The 16,164-nt window shown below is 43.8% G+C and overlaps 1 protein-coding gene across 1 annotated transcript in view; it reads left to right on the forward strand.

Annotated features, from left to right (window-relative positions):
• Window positions 1-16,164, forward strand: part of RAB31 (RAB31, member RAS oncogene family) — a 154,977-nt gene that overhangs the window by 53,979 nt on the left and 84,834 nt on the right. The window contains exon 2 of the mRNA XM_007974664.3: window positions 13,122-13,201. Coding sequence (XP_007972855.1) covers window positions 13,122-13,201 — 80 coding nt within the window. The remainder of the gene's footprint in view (window positions 1-13,121; window positions 13,202-16,164) is intronic.

The following is a 16,164-nucleotide window of genomic DNA, read 5'->3' on the forward strand; positions in this document are numbered from 1 at the left end:
TCACCAGGATGCAGTTCCTGGTGGCCTGCTGCGTATGTGCCCTGAGGCCTCTCTCAGCTCCTTGCCTTGCATCTCTTCATGCGTGGCAGCTTACAAGAGCAAACAGGCAAGAGGAAGAGAGGGAGTATGAAAAAGAGGATCACCAGCATCTTTCATTTATTTATTTATTTATTTATGACAGAGTCTTGCTCTGTTGCCCAGGCTGGAGTGCGGTGGCGTGATTTTGGCTCACTACAACCTCTGCCTCTTGGGTTCAAACGATTCTCGTGCCTCAACCTCCCAAGTAGCTGGGATTATAGGTGCATGTCACCATGCCTGGTTAATTTTTAATATTTTTAGTAGAGATGGGGTTTCACCATGTTGGCCAGGGTGGTCTCAAACTCCTGAGCTCAGGTGATCCACCCACCTCGGCCTCCCGAAGTGCTAGGATTACATGTGTGAGCCACTGTGCCCGGCCCCCAGTCCCTTTTATAACCTCCCCCTTGGAGGTGACATCTGCCACTTTTGCTGCATTCCATTTCTTAGGAGCAAGTCATTGGGTCCAGGCCATTTAGGAGTGAATACTGGGAGGCGGAGATTATTGGGAGTCACTTTAGAAGCTGCCTACTGCGATTGTCATGATTCTTCATCCTTTTCTGCTAGATATGCAACTCAGGAACAGTAAAGATTGTCTTGTAAAAAATTGTAGAATGTAACAACAACAAATCCAAAGTTTGGAGCTTGGTGCTTCGCTTGGTAAGCCGGGTTATTCCGCATGATCTGTGGAGGCTCCTGCGGGAGGTGGGTGCCTGTGCCACTCATTAGTGACCCAAATTGCCCAGTGAGGAGCTCGCACATGTGTTGCTTGTGAAGAAAGGCGGCAAACAAACAGGTGGTTCCTTGGATAGGAAGTATGATTTCAGTAAGAAACCATGTTAATTATTTTTTTAACAGTTAAGGCCACATTCTCTATTTCTGCTTAGCTGCACAGAGTTTGTACACTGGGACAAACTGCTCTCTGGAAATGCCAAGAAGCAGTGGGGCTATTATAAGAAAAACGGAACTGAAGGAGTTATGGAACTTGCTCTTCTTCCCCATTTAAGAGTCGTCTTCCTTCTTTAACTGATCGTAAGAGTAGGGGAGGAGGAGAGAGCGGTGGTGTGGTCTTCCTTAAGAGCTGGGCTAGGAGAGACACGGAGCCTCTGGCACTTTGGTTTTTCACTCCTGATAACGTCAGTGGCCCTGGCTTTCCTAGAACTCAGCAGCCGGGCTTTCCTTTGCCACCAGCAGGGTGGAGGAGCCACCACCATTGAGGCCAGAACACTCAGTGGCTGAAAGATTGCTGAACTTGGGAATCCACCAGATAGGCCAGCTCTGCAAGAATGAGAGAAAAATAAATTTAACAATAGCAGAAAGAGACAGTGTTTTTAAATATTACAAATATTTTCTTATTAGGAACAGTTTCTTTAGGGTGGATGATGTCCCAGCACCAAGACCCTCTGTTCTTTTTAAACCTTCATCTCAGAGTCTGAAAAGATCTGAAAAGTGTCCTGGCCTTAACATGTGTCCTTGGACAAGTTGCTTTAATTTCTTCCTTTAAACTTATTCTAAGGCCTAATCAAACATGACTAGAGAGATGAGGAGACAAGGCAACTCAAACGAAAACCTTTCAACACACAATGTAAGCAGACCCACAGAGAATCTGAAGAATGAGATTATCAGACATGGACTTTAAAAGATGAATGTTTAATATGTTCAAGGAAATAAAAATCAAGATTTAAAAATTCATCAAGGAATTGAAAACTAGAAAATGAATAAAATGAAACATTTATAACTGAAAACTCTAATAATTGATATTAGGAAATCAATAAATAGGGTTATCATATTTGATACATCTGTAGAAAAAACTGGAAGAAAATCTCCAAACTCAGAGAAACTCAGAGAGATAGAAAATAAAGAAAACAATAAGATATATATATATGTGTGTATATATATATATGGTGAAAAAGTTTAATGTAGGCATAACTGGAGTTCCAGTAGGATAGAAGAGACTGAATGGAGCAGAAACAATGTCTAAAGAGATAATAGCTGGTACTTTTCCATAGGAAGTGCTTAGCTTGGTGCCCAGAACTTTTTACATGGTTAGTAAATGCCAGCTTTTCTCATCATCGATATTATTATTTTGCTCATCTTTGCTCCTGTGGAAGATTTACACTGATGGCAGTTTGTGAGAGTCCAAATCCACTAGGCCTTTTGTTCACCACAGATCTTACAGTCCTGGCGCTTCTGCTTCTACTGAAGGTCTGGAGTTGGATTCACACTGGTTGAAATCTGATATGAAATTAGAGTAAGTTTTCCTATGGAAACAATGTAGTCAATGAATGTGGGTGTCCACTGTAGAGTGCTGTAGCTCAGCAAGCTTGGGATATAATCATTCTTTATTTACAGCATCAGTTCAATGGAAAAACCCATATTTTAGTTTCACATGCGTAGCCAACAAATGCTCGCTTGGAACTCAGCCATCAGCAATCCAGTTGATGAAGTGGGGATTGCCTGTACAATTAGTTCGGTCACTGTCACCCTAACCTCCTGCCTTTGATTCCTTTGTAAAGTTTAAGTCTCATTTGTAAGTGTCCTCACTGCAGGAATCAGGACATAATCTTTTTATCCCCTGTCCTTGCGTACTGCTGACTGCACGGGCGGTGAATCAGCGGATGAATTCGTGCATGCATTTGTGCGTGCCTCCTGGAGAGATGGTTCGGCTGGTGAACAGGGCAGTGGATATGGGGAATGGGAAGTCTGAGTCTTGTCTGAGTCTTGACTCTACCCTTACTAGTTACAGGCCCACTAGGAGAATCCGTGTTTTCCTTATGCGGGAATTGAGGATGAAGTCATCTCTCCTCCCCTGACAAAGGGCTGCTGTGAGGACCAAGTGAGATAAGTGTGTGAACATGGGTGCACGGGCCATATTTTTGTATCTCAAATGTGGCACCTTCTTCTCTGTATATGGGCTTCTGATTCTTTCATGGAGGGAACTGTGGACATGTCCAAGCTATGCTCATTAATGTCCATGGGGCATTAATCTAAATACTTGAGTTCACTTATGCCATGTATTCGTTTAAATTTACTTCCGTAAGGAATATGTTCCCTCATGAGGTAGACAGACAAAACGAAGTCTGGTGTAACAGGCCTGGAGCTGCATTTTCTTGCATTGCTAGCTCAGTTTTTCCTAGAACAGCGTGTGAAGACTGAGATTTACTCTGCTTGAGTGAGATCTGCTCTCAACACCTCCAAAAGGAATCTTATAGAATGTTGTGGTAATAAAAACAGCACAGGATGGACTTGAGTTTGATAATGTTTTCTGCTTTTATGGCACTTTGTTTTTGGTAGTGGTTACCGTGACTTGTAAAAATCATACCTTTTTCTCTTCTGTGCACAATTGTCCCTCTGGTGAAAAGTGCTTGAGGTGAGAGGAATTATTTTATACCACCAACATAGTATTTTACAGCCCAGAGCAGATAGGCCCAGTAAGTCCGTAATCTGATAAGCCCCTGGAATGGGATCCAGGTGCAAAGTACGTCCGTTCTCTTTGACGCAAAGGGAGGCCTAGACAATCAAGTGAGGAATGAATTGGAGCTCTCCAGGGAGTTCGCTGGTAGTTTTAGGAGTGATGGTCAGTGTTTTAACCTCCAGTCTTTGGTCCAGCCGACTGATACTTCACTTTGGGGACCCGAGGCTCTTGTTGGATATGTAGGATTGGGATTTTCTGTTGATTGCTTTGTAACAAACCTAGTGCAGGGGGCCGGGTGTAGGGGGTGGGGGAGAGTAGGTTGGAGGAGTATATTCTCTTCCTCTTAGGCAAAGCTTCAAAAAAGTGCTTTGTGGGTTAATATGGAATTTGTGCCATATTTCTGTGGGGTTTCTTTGAAATTGAAAAGGGCAGGTGCAGTGCTTCCTGGATTGAGCTTCCTGAGCCGTTTGTCTTCTGCTCTGAGTTGACCCTGGTTTTTGGGCTGTAGAAAGGGGAGGAGTAGCCATCCAGTAACCCTGGCCTGAATTGCTAAGGCCAGGGCCCGGGGGCTGGGCTCTCACTCTTTCCAGACAGGGCTGAGGCACCGTCCTGCTCCAAGACCTGAAGGTGCCTTCCTGCATGACCTCATCTCTGCATCTGCGAGCTCCATCTGCCCCCGGAGTGGGCGAGCCAGGCAAGCGTGGCACTGCCCTCATTACTATGCACTGCCTTCCCTTGCAGGCATCTCCACACAAGGCCACCTGCCTGGCAGGCGGGGCAGGCTGAGGCGGGGTGGGTGGGGTGTGTGTGCTGGTGTCTAAGGTGCCTGCTGGGACCTCTACTTCTTTTGGTTACCTTTGGAGTCAGAAAAGTCCAAACTGTTAATCATGCACAGTTCTGCCTGTTTCTCTCTTTATGTTATTTCTTTCTGCCCACAAGGTCTGCTGCCCTGTACAGGCCTCCTGAATTTCCTAACTTAACTCCTTGTCAATGTTGAAGATGCTGAAGACGTTTCAGAAGCATGTGGCTGGGCGCTTGGCTCATGCCGGTAATCTCAGCGCTTTGGGAGGCTGAGGTGGGGATTGCTTGAGGCCAGGAGTTTGAGACCAGCCTGGGCAATATAATGACACCTCATCTCTACCAAAATAAAAATAAAAAATTAGCCTGGCATGGTGGTGTGCACCTGTAGTCTTAGCTACTTGGGAGGCTGAGACAGGAGGATTGCTTGAGCCTGGAAGGAGCAGGTTGCAGTGAGCCGATATTGTGCCACTGTACTCCAGCCTGGGTGACAGAGTGAGCTCTTGTATCAAAACAAACAAACAAAACCCCAAACCAAAACAAACAAAAAGAAGTATGTAAGCCTTAAGGTCTAAACATTTAACTAAATGGATGACTGAATAAAAAAAATAAACACAAAAATCCTTGTCATATAGGTTAACTCTGATTCCAAGACCAGAAAGAGATGCTGGAATTATCAGGTGACCCCCAATGGGATGTGACGCATAGAGTCAGTTCTGTAGTGTACATTGTAGGCAAATCATGTTCTCTGTCTTTCTGAGCATTCTAAGAAGAATAAACTCAAGGTTTGAAAGACTACCATGTATGCTGTAATTTTTGTGCTTAGTTTTTTTTTTTCTTATTTAACTACATCTGAGGAATGGAATCCCTGAGTTTACGGGTCTTGTTAGTTGTTATTTCCTGTCCATAAGAATCATGTTGATTTGTAATGTTATCAGCAATGTATATTCCTTACCAGTTTCCTAAGACACCTCATCACCTGAAGATTTCTGAGAGTCTGTGGAGCAGTGCTTAGTGAGTTTGGAGTGAAGGCGTCTGTAGGAGTATGGTGGATGTCATGAAGAGAGACCAGAGGGGACAGCCTTTCCTTCTCAGTGCCCACCTTGATGGAGTCACAATTATTCCCTGAGGGTGGGGTTGAAAAGATTTTAAGGCCCTTTTCAGGTTCAATAAGATAATGTGTCTTGAATTGATTACTGAGGTCTGCCACGAGAGCAGGATTAAGTAGTCTCGATCTATTTGCCTGGGAGGTATCATTCTTTTTTAAAATCATTATTATTATTATTATTATTATTATTATTATTATTATACTTTAAGTTCTGGGGTACATGTGCACAACATGCAGGTTGGTTACATAGGTATACACGCACCATGGTGGTTTGCTGCACCCATCAATCCATCATCTACATTAGGTATTTCTCCTAATGCTGTCCCTCCCCTAGCCCCCCACCCCGCAACAGGCCCCAGTGTGTGATGCTCCCCTCCCTGTGTCCATGTGATCTCATTGTTCAACTCCCACTTATGAGTGAGAACATGCAGTGTCTGGTTTTCTGTTCCTGTGTTAGTTTGCTGAGAATGATGGTTTCCAGCTTCATCTGTGTCCCTGCAAAGGACATGAACTCATCCTCTTTTATGGCTTCATAGTATTCCATGGTGTATATGTGCCACATTTTCTTTATCAAGTCTATCATTGATGGGCATTTGGGTTGGTTCCAAGTCTTCGCTATTGTGAACAGTGCTGCAATAAACATATGTGTGCATGTGTCTTTATAGTAGAATGATTTATAATCCCTTGTGTATATACCCAGTCATGGGATTGCTGGATCAAATGGTATTTCTGGCTCTAGATCCTTGAGGAATCGCCACACTGTCTTCCACAATGTTTGAACTAATTTATACTCCTACCAACAGTGTCAAAGCATTCCTATTTCTCCACATCCTCTTCAGCATCTGTTGTTTCCTGACTTTTTAATGATCGCCATTCTAACTGGTGTGAGATGGTATTTCATTGTGGTTTTGATTTGCATTTCTCTAATGACCAGTGATAATGAGCTTTTTTTCATGTTTGTTGGCCACATAAATGTCTTTTTTTGAGAAGTGTCTGTTCATATCCTTTGCCCACTTTTTGATGGGGTTGTTTTTTTTTCTCGTAAATTTGTTTAAGTTCTTTGTAGATTCTGGATATTAGCCCTTTGTCAGATGGATAGATTGCAAAATTTTTCTCCCATTCTGTAAGTTGCCTGTTCACTCTGCTGATAGTTTCTTTTGCTGTGCAGAAGTTCTTTAGTTTAATTAGATTCCATTTGTCAATTTTGGCTTTTGTTGCCATTGCTTTTGGTGTTTTAGTCATGAAGTCTTTGTCCATGCCTATGTCCTGAATGGTATTGCCTAGGTTTTATTCTAGGGTTTTTATGATTTTAGGTCTTACGTTTAAGTCTTTAATCTGTCTTGAGTTAACTTTTGTATAAGGTGTAAGGAAGGGGTCCAGTTTCAGTTTTCTACATATGGCTAGCCAGTTTTCCCAACACCATTTATTAAATAGGAAATCCTTTTCCTATTGCTTGTTTTTGTCAGGTTTTTCAAAGATCAGATGTTTTTAGATGTGTGGCATTATTTCTGAGGCCTCCGTTCTGTTCCATTGGTCTACATATCTGTTTTGGTACCAGTACCATGCTGTTTTGGTTCCCGTAGCCTTGTAGTATAGTTTGAAGTCAGGTAGCATGATGCCTCCAGCCTTGTTCCTTTTGCCTAGGATTGTCTTGGCTATATGGGCTCTTTTTTTTGTTCCACATGAAATTTAAAGTAGTTTTTTCTAATTCTGTGAAGAAAGTCATTGGTAGCTTGATGGGGATAGCACTGAATCTGTAAATTACTTTGGGCAGTATGGCCATTTTCACGATATTGATTCTTCCTGTCCATGAGCATGAAATGTTTTTCCATTTGTATGTGTCCTCTCTTATTTCATTGAGCAGTGGTTTGTAGTTCTCTTTGAAGAGGTCCTTCATATCCCTTGTAAGTTGTATTTCTAGGTATTTTATTTTCTTTGTAGCAATTGTGAATGGGAGTTCACTCATGATTTGGCTCTCTATTATTGGTGTATAAAAATGCTTGTGAGTTTTGCACACTGATTTTGTATCCTGAGACTTTGCTGAAGTTGCTTATCAACTTAAGTAGGTTTTGGACTGAGAAAATGGGGTTTTCTAAATATACAATCATGTCATCTGCAAACAGAGACAATTTGACTTCCTGTCTTCCTATCTGAATACCCTTTATTTCTTTCTCTTGCCTGGTTGCCCTGGCTAGAACTTCCAATACTATGTTGAATAGGAGTGGTGAGAGAGGGCATCCCTGTCTTGTGCCAGTTTTCAAAGGGAATGCTTCCAGCTTTTGCTCATTCAGTGTGATACTGGCTGAGAGTTTGTCATAAATAGCTCTTATTATTTTGAGATACATTCCATCAATACCTAGTTTATTGAGAGTTTTCAGCATGAAGGCGTGTTGAATTTTATCAAAGTCCTTTTCTGCATCTATTGAGATAGTAATATCATGTGGTTTTTATCTTTGGTTCTGTTTATGTGATGGATTATGTTTACTGATTTGTGTATGTTGAACCAGCCTTGCATCCCGAGGATAAAACCGACTTGATCATGGTGGATAAGCTTTTTGCTATGCTGCTGGATTAAGTTTGCCAGTATTTTATTGAGGATTTTTGCATCGATGTTCATCAGGGATATGGGCCTGAAATTTTCTTTTTTTGTTGTGTCTCTGCCAGGTTTTGGTATCAGGATGATGCTGGCCTCATAAAATGAGTTAGGGAGGAGTCCCTCTTTTTCTGTTGTTTGGAATAGTTTCAAAACGAATGGTACCAGCTCCTATTTGTACTGGGAGGTATAATTGTTAATCTGGAGGGGTAGGAAGCTTGAAGGAAGCTTGAAGGAGTCCAGGAATGAATCAAGTATTAGTGCTTGGTTTGCATGAATTGCTGGTGCCTAGCGTTTTGTGTGGCAGCAACCAAGAGGCTGTGGTTCCTGATTTCATAATTATAGATTTACATGTAATTAATGAGTGTGACAATTCAAACAGCAGAGGTTGTCATTTCAGAATAAGTTGTTGTTCTCAGAGAGGAATCTCATATGAGGGATCCATTTCCCAGGAAACAGATGGAACCAATTACTGGGCATGAGCACCTCTCTGATATGAACTATACAAATGAGTATACAATGAAACACTATCAGGCCCACAGGTAGGGTTTTACTATACTTTATTTCAGGTTCTGGAGTCAGAACCTGAAATATTCTAATGTCTCCCCACCAGTCAATAATTTGAGCCTCTTTCATTACTGTTAAGGCTGCAGCGGCTATCTTCAGAGCCTGTCAGGCTATGAGTAACTTGAGCTATGCAACGTGAAACCAGAAAGCACTAATAAAGTACTTGTGAGTTCTAGAAATTTGACTTTTTTTTTTTTTTTTAAAGAAATTTAGGCTGGTATGGTGACTCACGCCTGTAATCCCAGCATTTTGGGAGGCTGAGGTGGGAGGATCGCTTGAGCCCAGGAGTTTATGTTAGCCTGGCCCACATAGCAAGATCTTGTCTCTGCAAAAAAACCCTAACATTTAAAATTAGCTGGGTGTGGTGGTGCACACCTGTAGTCTCGGCTACTGGAGAGGCTGAAGCAAGAGACTCACTTGAGCCCAGGAGTTCGAGGCTGCAGTGAGCCATGATTGCACCACTGCATTCCAGCCTGAGTGACAGAGCAAGACCCTGCCTCTTAAAAAAATAAAGGAAAAATGTTCACTTAGCAGAGAAGTTGATTTAACCTAGTAAGAGCCTTAAGAGGTTTTTGACTAGGACTCAAAAGTTTGGTTCTGACTCTACCAACCAGCTATGTGACCTTGAGGAAGTCACACAGTTTCTTTTTGACCAAAACGAGGGGACTGGACAAGATGGCATGTGGTATTCTCAGAATCTTATGAAATGGAAAAATATATACATAGATGGGTTTCCATCAGTGTGGCCCTAAAGTCAGGCCTCTCTGGTCCTGGGTCTCTCTTCCAAGGCTCCTTCTTCACCCAGTAGGCTTCATTCTCTCTTCTGAGTCCTACCTCTGTGTCTTCACGTGCGACAGCCACGATTCCCCTGGCACGTTCTTTGTGTGTGTGTCACAGCCCCCGCGAGCTTCCTGCGGGGAAGGGCAGTCCCAGCGCGGGGTGTGACTCCTTAGCCTGGCTCCTGGCTTGTCCTCAGCAAACCGCGGGTAGGGTGTGCCCCTGGTGGCCGGCCGAGGAACAGCAGTCGCCCTGGAGGTCGGGAGCTGCATCCACTTGAGCGGTCCCAAGCCATGGGTCAGAGAGGATTCGATGGTGGTGGTGGTTGTAGAAATGTTTCCTTTTCTGAGACAAACTAAAACTTTGTCTATCCTTTTGTCCTGTTCTTTCTTTCCTCTCAGGTGTGTAAGAGTGTACATTTGATAGTGCATTATAAAAGAGGTGAAAGTTAAAATGTTTTAAAATAAATAGTGACTAGGTTATTTGACGAAAAATCACTGCTTAAATCTAAATTTGAGCAGACTTGCTGCTGTCACTATTCAGACAAGTTGGCGCTGGCGCTTGAGCCCTGTGTTGAGGATGATGAGTAGAGCCGAACACTGAGCACTGTCAAGTGGCTTTTTCCTTTTCCACCTGCAAGGGCGTTTTGGGGCTGGCCTTGCAGGATTTGTTTGTTGGCTGCTTTGAGACTTGTGTCCGTTGTTTTGAGCACATCCCTTGGGACAGTAAATAACAGATTCCAAAGGGGTGTTCTCCAGAGCAGTGCCCCCACTAAGAAGATGCACCCTCAGCCCGGTGCCCCGAGGGCACGTGAGGGAACTGAGCAAGTGCCTGCAGCCTAAGGAGGAAGACCCCAGGGCAGACAAAAACCCGGCGAGGTTTCTCGCTGGGTGATAGGGTGAGACTGGATTTCAAGGAAGGAAAAAAGAGTAAATCGAGAGGTGTCTCCTGAGCTCAGGGGGGCCACAGGTGAGGCAGCCCCGTCCCACCACTGTGTGCTGGTCCTCCTGCCGTGTGCCTGGCCCTGCTTAAGAACCCCTGGAGGCCAGGGAGGGTGGAACGGTATCTCCCCGCCAGTGGGGTCTAGCCTGCTGTTGGCATGGGAAAGGGAGGGTTTGGGGAAAGTTTGTTGGGTGAGTGAAGAATGAACGAATGAACGAATGAATGGAGGAGCCTGAGAAAGAGAATTCCTAAACTGCGATGGAGAAAGGTAGAGATGAGAGTGGTCGGTGTTGGGGAGAGGTCCCCAGCCTGCCTTCTTGGCAGTTTGTAGGAATCAGTTGGCCTCATGAAAGTGTACTGCCTGCCGCAAGGGGCGTTCTCCTAATCTTCAAGGGCAGGGCAGGGCAGGCTGTCACCGTTCCTCAGTGTCCAGTTTCTTGGGGTTATGTGGGCTAAAGGCTCCTCCACAGGGGTCTTAAGAACAACTGAGATGAAAAGAGTTGCAGTTTGGGGGCCTGCGAGGGAACATGAGCCAGAATCCATATTTGGGGTGCAGCTCAGAAATAGCAGCGGCATCGATTGGCATCTCCTGAGCTGATGTTTTAATTCTGCCGTCACCTCTTTGAACTCTGTGCATCGATCTGCACGATGCAGGTAAACAGCAGCTTTGGTGCTGTGTTTGTTAGGGCTCAGAGTCAGTGCAGGCTGCTCTCCTTGGGAGGCGAGACCTTCTGGAGAGGGATTTTCAGATGAGTATTAAAAGCCAAGTCCCCTGTTGCCCCAAGTTTGCTGGAATTGTCCCCCAAACACAGGACTGAGAAGGAGTAAAAATAATTCAGATTGCCAGCTGGTATTTCAAATCCCATTTCATATTTCAGTGTCTGAATAAAACCACATTTCTCTGAATTTCAACATTTTGTCCTTGATCTTTTGGCTTTCAAATTTATTCTTTTAATGTAAGAGAACCGAATCAACGATTTTTTCCTTCCCTTGATAAATGACTTGTTTACCCTTTGTTTATAGTTTTCAGAATGCCACCGTGGTCCTTTCAGTAGGAACATGCTGGCGATGGCGATCTGTGTTGATAAAGCCTCGGGTCCTGTGTCCTCTGCCCTTCCTGCCTCTCTCAGAACAGAAGCCATTAGCAACTGAGGGCAGATGCTTTTTTCTACTTTCTTCTACTTTTTGGGCACTTCCTGACTTTATTTTCTAACTTCTCTTTGAAATTTTAATTTCTACCATCATATTTTTAATTTTTTTTTTTTTTTGAAATAGAGTCTCACTCTGTCACCCAGGCTGAGTGCAACGGCACAATCATAGCTCACTGCACTCTTGAACTCCTGGGCTCAAGCAATCTTCCTTTCTCAGCCTCCCACATAGCTGGGACTACAGGCCCATGTCACCACACCCGGCTAATTTTTACATTTTTTTGTAGTCAGGGGTCTTGCTGTGTTGCCCAGGCTGGTCTTGAACTCCTGGCCTCAAGTGTTCATCTGGTATTGGCCTCCCAAAGTGCTGGGACTGCAGGTGTCAGCCACTACACCTAGCCATATTTTAAATTTCTAAGAGATTAGTTTTATTCTCGGAATGATCTTTTAAAATAGCATCCTGTTCTTTTGTGTGTGTGTGTGGAGGGGAGCATATAAATGTCTGGTATTTCTTAGCGTTTATATTGAAAAAGTTAAAAATATAAGTTGAAAGCTGTGTTTGTATTGGGGTTTGTCAACGGTTGCACACATGGCCTTTGGTTAGGGGATCCCAAATATCAGGAACTCTAGAGCTTTTTTTCTCTAACCTAAAGGGGAGCCCTCACTGCTTCTGTGTGGGCTTATCCAGCGTAGGGTGAACAGCACCTGGCCCCTCCCTTACCTGTGCCTGATGTCCCCAAGCCCAGCTCGGTCTCATGCAGGCTTCCTGGAGAGTAAAGCTCTGACCCTGGTCATGTGGCCTGGGGCTCCAAGGGTGTGTTGTGCGGCCTTTCAACTGATCTGTTTTCAGCCGTGCCCTCCAATGCTTGATGTTTTTTCTGAGTTTCTACGGCATGAATTGGCTTGCTTCTTTATTGGCTTCTCTCCTTGCCAGCAGTTTGGTTTCAGCTTCTTGATTCTCAGGGACCGCTTGTCCTCCTGGATTTTGTTGATATCACTTGTCTGGTGTTGTCTCTTTTCCTATCTCTTTGACCTTGTGAATTTGTGTCTTTCATTTCGTAAACCACTTTACAAGGGCTTTGGAAGGAGGTGGATATAAATGTGTGCGTTCAGTTCCCACCGTGTAATTGGACCCTTGCCCTAATCAGCTTTAAAGAATTATTTAAGAGAGAAAGAACTGAGACAAGACCATCATATAACTAAGCAGACTTTGGCAGTTATTACCCAACCATCAGATTCTAAAGAGAAAATGTTAGAAACGTAGAAATTAGAATTAATAGGTCGTATAGGATGATACCTAGAGAAACAGATTACATGTCTTTTGAATGCAAGGTTTTGAGCAGAGTGAATTCTGTTTCTGCCTAAACAATGCGGTGTGTTCGCGTCCTTCTTCTCTAGACCCCTCTCAAGATTTCAGAATTTCTGAAAATACATCGAAGGTGAACATGCTCGTTTTTGGTTAAATATTGTATACGTGTCAGACATGTTTCTGAAACTTATTTTTACCATACTTCTTTTCTTTCTGTGAAAGCAATACAATGTGATTATAGAAAATACTGGTAAGAAATAGAAGAAAATATCCCCCCACTCCCTCTCCCAGTCTCATCAACCAGAAATAGTCAGTCCTGTCCTCTGGTTATCTGTGAGGTCAGAGTTGCCTCCCTTCGTCTTCATGGTTGTGTCCTCCTTCTTTTCCAGGACACTGGGGTTGGGAAATCAAGCATTGTGTGTCGATTTGTCCAGGATCACTTTGACCACAACATCAGCCCTACTATTGGGTAAGTTCCTCTAAGTCGTTCTCTTTCACGTTGCTTCCTTTCACAGCATCAGAATGGCCACTCTGTCTGTGCCTGAGCCTTCAGGCAGGGCCACAGTTTTCATCCCAGCCAGTGAGAATCGATCCCAGCTGTAGACTGACAGAAATTCAGGGACTTCTGAGTATGTACCCAGGCTTACTGTCCCTGTCAGTCATTTTTTTTTCCTAGTCAACCTTCCTCATGCTACCTCCCAAGGTCATTTCCTTGATCTCCAAGAGCATTATTCTGCAAATCTTGTAGGCGTTATTTCCAGATGGAAGACGATACGCAGAGCAAACCCCTGGTGGTTCTGCTTTAAGTTGCCTGCTAGTAAACCCTGGAAATGCCATCCACCCATACCTCACCACTGTCTGGAAAGTCTGTGGAGCAGATTGACTTTCCTTTTCTGGAATTATCTTTTTTTTTTTTCTTGAGACTGAGTGTTGCTCTGTCATGTTGCCCAGACTGGAGTGCAATGGAGTGATCTTGGCTCACTGTAACCTCCACCTCCAGGGTGGATTCTCCTGCCTCAGCCTCCTGAGCAGCTGGGATTACAGGTGTGTGCCACCACACCTGGCTAATTTTTTTGTATTTTTAGTAGAGATGGGGTTTCATGATGTTGGTGAGGCTGGTCTTGAACTCCTGACTGAAAGCAATCCACCTGCCTCGCTTCCCAAAGTGTTGCGATTACAGGCATGGGTCACTGCGCCCAGCCCCTTTTCTGGAATTATCTAATGCCAGCATTTCCACTCTCATGTGTGGGGAGGGGTGGAAGTGCATTGTTAAATTCTCCTGAGCTGGGGTGCAAAAGTGTTTTCCTGTGCATCTCCCCTTTCCAGTGGGCTCTTTGGCAGCATGTGCTTTGGCTCTGCTGTTTGGGAAGTGCCTGCTTTTTCACTCTTAGAACTTGGCCTCTGCTTATTTTTCACCCTGAGGATATCAAGTCTTTGCAGGCAATGTCTGTCTGTCTGTATGTTTTGGGAAACCCGTAGGATTGTTGAGAACGGGAGATGGTATCAGAAGTGGAGAAAAATCATGGCGGGGAATAAATAGATGCTCAAGAGTACTTGGCTGATAGGCCAGTGGTTGGAACTATGTAGCTGAGAAAACCCACATTTTGTAGTTTAAAAATGACTTAAAGAAACATACTCATGAAAATATCAAGAATTAGGAAGGGTCTGACATTTTACCCTAATTGCAGCCTGCAACTTGTTAACAAGTTAACGGTTGTGACTTGTTAGCCTGACTCCGTTTCAGGGATGCTGGCAGAAGACAGAAGACCCCTGGGTCAGAGACAGAGGCAATAGCAATAGCCAGAGTATTCGCATTTTGCATTGGTTCCCCCGGTCCAAATTTCCAAAGGGTGACATTAGAGTCAGAGACCTCACATGCAGGAGGTTGTGTGACGGGAGAGGAACCCCAAGCTGAAGGAACCCAAATCTTCTACATAGGACAGTGAGCACGTCTGTCCTCAGCTAGAGAAAGAGACTCTTCCCCTCCAAGGATGCTTGCTGTGCAGCTTGATCATCCCTAATCCAAAAACCTGAAACCCAGAATGCTCCCAAATCTGAAACTTTTGAGTGCCAACATGACGCTCAACGGTGATACTCAAAATGCTCATTGGGATATTTCAGATTTTGGAATTTCAGTTTTGGAACGCTCAACTAGGTAAGTATAATGCAATTATTGCAAAATTAAAAATCTGTATATCCAGCCAGGAGCGGTGGTTCATGCCTGTAATTCTAGCTCTTTGGGAGGCCTAGGTGGGCAGATCACACGAGGTCAGAAGTTCAAGACTAGCCTGGCCAACATGGTGAAACCCTGTCTCTACTAAAAATACAAAAATTAGCCAGATGTGGTGGCGCGCGCCTGTAGTCCCAGTTACTCGGGAGGCTGAGGCAAGAGAAAGTGGTGGTTGCTGAGATTTATCACTGCACTCCAGCCTGGGCAACAGAGCGAGACTCCATCTCAAGTAAATACATCAATCCAAAATTCGAAATACTTCTGGTACCAAACATTTTGGATAAGGGATACTCAACGTGTACAAGCATCCTTGAAAACACAATCCAGAAAAAAGTGTTTACTTGCAAGATGTACACAGTGTGAGAGACTATAAAGAATTGTCTCCTAACATAGGTGCTTGTATGATAAGTATACTTTTATGGAAGAAATTCTTTCCACTCTGCTCTGGAATGTACTTTTTTTCTCTCTCTCTTATTTTTCACTTTGTGTCTGTGTGTGTGTGTTTTTAATAATAAAAAGCAGAACTGATAAGAGTGATTAACTGTGAAGTATGGTTCCGGAAGATGGAGGAGAGATTTGTGCCTTCTACTTTCTAAACTTTTGTTTAAAAATTTTTTTAAATAAATTTATTTTGTAATGACGTTTTTTAAAGTAAAAAGACAGTGCATATTCATATCACAAATTATGGGCAGTACATAAAAATGACAAGCTTCTAGGTGTTAAGCATAGGTATAGGCATCATAAATAGGGTAGTTACGTAATTTTGGTCATAATCTCTTGGTCAAAGAAAGTTGCTGTGCCAGCCCAGATTAAAGGGGGAGGAGACACAGGCCGCCTTGTGGTAGGAGGACCCATGTGTGCCTCGAGGGAGTGGGGGGGATGGATTGCTGGTACCATTTTGGAGACAAACAGAGTTGACAGTGTTTTGTCTAGTAAATGCATTTCGGTGGTTTGGAGTTTTAAAAACCTTGTGTATTACAATGACCCTTGAACAACTCGGGGATTAAGGGTGCTGACCCCTGAATGGTTGAAAAACCACCTATAACTTTTTTTTTTTGAAACGATACTTGACTCAAAAGTCTGGCTCTGTCACCCAGGCTGGAGTGCAGTGGCACAGTCTCGGCTCACTGCAACCTCTGCCTCCCAAGTTCAAGCGATTCTTCTGCCTCAGCCTCCCGAGTAGCTGGGATTACAGGTGCACG

The sequence above is a fragment of the Chlorocebus sabaeus genome, chromosome 18 (assembly GCF_047675955.1).
Source record: "Chlorocebus sabaeus isolate Y175 chromosome 18, mChlSab1.0.hap1, whole genome shotgun sequence".
In the NCBI taxonomy this organism is placed as follows: domain Eukaryota; kingdom Metazoa; phylum Chordata; class Mammalia; order Primates; family Cercopithecidae; genus Chlorocebus; species Chlorocebus sabaeus.